At 36.5% G+C, this 1910-nt stretch overlaps 1 protein-coding gene across 1 annotated transcript in view; it reads left to right on the top strand.

Moving 5' to 3' along the window:
* Positions 1-1910, top strand: part of LOC104719240 (protein ENHANCED DISEASE RESISTANCE 2) — a gene marked incomplete in the record, with an annotated part of 12056 nt that overhangs the window by 5421 nt on the left and 4725 nt on the right. Inside the window, 3 exon segments of the mRNA XM_019234146.1 lie at positions 291-355; positions 1184-1255; positions 1733-1903. Coding sequence (XP_019089691.1) covers positions 291-355; positions 1184-1255; positions 1733-1903 — 308 coding nt within the window.

Here is a 1910-nt window from a genome sequence, read left to right on the forward strand (position 1 = left end):
TTGGACCTTTCTAACTATCCACACAGGTGGGATGCAGTAACAGGTGATTCAGAAAAGATAGACTCATACGAGGGCCACTATGATGTTATTTACTGCGTATACGATCCTAAATATCTTTCGCGGTATGTTGTTTGACTGAAAGTTCTGGTTTTCCTTAGTAAATAAGATTTGTATGTTAAAACGTCTTGCTCTCTTGTGCATGTTGTACATTTTCTGCATATATCACTTAATTCAGTGGATAGCTTTACACTTTTTCATTGGACTGATTGGTTAAATAGTATCTTCTGCAGATGGCAATCGAAAAGGGACTTTATCTTCTCTAGACAGTGGGTTCGCGGGCAAGATGGAACATATAGTAAGTAGAGAACACTCTATTCTAAATTTTTTTTTTGCTTTTGCCAGTCTGATGTCTGGATTGGCTATGCATAATGGTAGAGATTAATATTAGCCCTCTCACTAGGTGATTAGTGAACTGTTTGGGCTGTAGTTGTGTTGTATGAAGACATGATTGAGTTGTCAAATATATGGTACAAGGTCAAATTAACTAGGTGAATGTTCTATCCTTGAATTGCCTAACTAAATACATAAAAGTCAATAGCCACCCATGAACATTATTAATAGGCTGCAACATCAACTATAAAACAGTGAACAGTACAGAAAAGAGAATTCAGATTGTATTGTTTATCTCTTGCTTTATGAGCCGGGGGGAAAACATGTCGATCATGTATAGAAGCTAAAGAAACCTACATCTAAATCTGGGTTTCACAGTTACAGATTTTGGAATCTCTGTCAGCTTCATCACTGACATCTAGAAATCTTAGCCATGCATTCTGATAGAAGCAGTGAAAATGCATAATAATAAGTAACTTAACCATGGTTAGTTTAGGTTATTTCTTGAGTCTATGGCTAAATATATATAAGGTCTGAGAGAATAAGAGAGGGTTATCGAGTATTTGGTGAGGTCTTTTAAAGGGAGTGGGAGGAGCTCCATTAATAAAATCCTCAGTTCCTTTTGTAATTCCAGTTCTATAATCTATCAAATGTATTTCTATAAGCAAATCGTATCACATTCTTCTCTTTGATATTTGTTTTAGATGAGATTTTCTCACCCGTGCAATCTAAAGAATCATTTAATTGGATATCTCAAGCTATTCATTCTTACATGCTGTATTTTTGTATGCAGCAATCTTACAGTTTCCAGCAGTGCATAAGAAACGGCCTCCAAAGTCTGGATATAAACGTACAGATATTACACGTAAGAGATTTTCTTATAGTAACCTTTCTGTCCATAACGTTTTCGTTTCTCACTATGCTGCATCTCTGGTGGCAATACAGTAAATGTAAATTCTCCTTGTTACTATCCAAGTGTTTCAAACACTAATCTGAATGGGTACTTCTATAGCCAGAGGTTCTTGTGTATACTTAGTTGCTTGTGCTTACTTGCCCATCTGTCTCTGCAATCGTGTTGTGTTCTACGGCTGGCTCACAAAAATCTAGAACTGAATCGTAGGATCTTGGGGAAATATTTTGGCTTGTAAGCCATATCATGTGGGATGCTGCTCCAGTTTATTCTAGTGTCTTTCATTTTTACTTACTTTATTGTATATGTTGCTTTTCTTCTTTCTCCCTGAATCTGTAATGCTCTTTCTCACTTTGGACTTACATAATGCCTAGCAATGTATATTCCTCCTTTTAAGACCTTCCATTTCTTATTCGTTCTTGTTGATTTTAGCATCCACTTGGGAAATCAGAAGCTTGAAAAAGCGCAGCGATGCAGAAACTCCAAGTTGTCTTGTCACACATATGCTAGAAATCCACTCTAAACGTTGGTGCAAATGGAAGAGAACGAGCTACTCAAAGTTTGAAAAGACTATTCCATATGCATTACTCCTGCAAGTAGCAGGTTAGAT

This window comes from Camelina sativa, chromosome 12 (assembly GCF_000633955.1).
Source record: "Camelina sativa cultivar DH55 chromosome 12, Cs, whole genome shotgun sequence".
Lineage (NCBI taxonomy): Eukaryota > Viridiplantae > Streptophyta > Magnoliopsida > Brassicales > Brassicaceae > Camelina > Camelina sativa.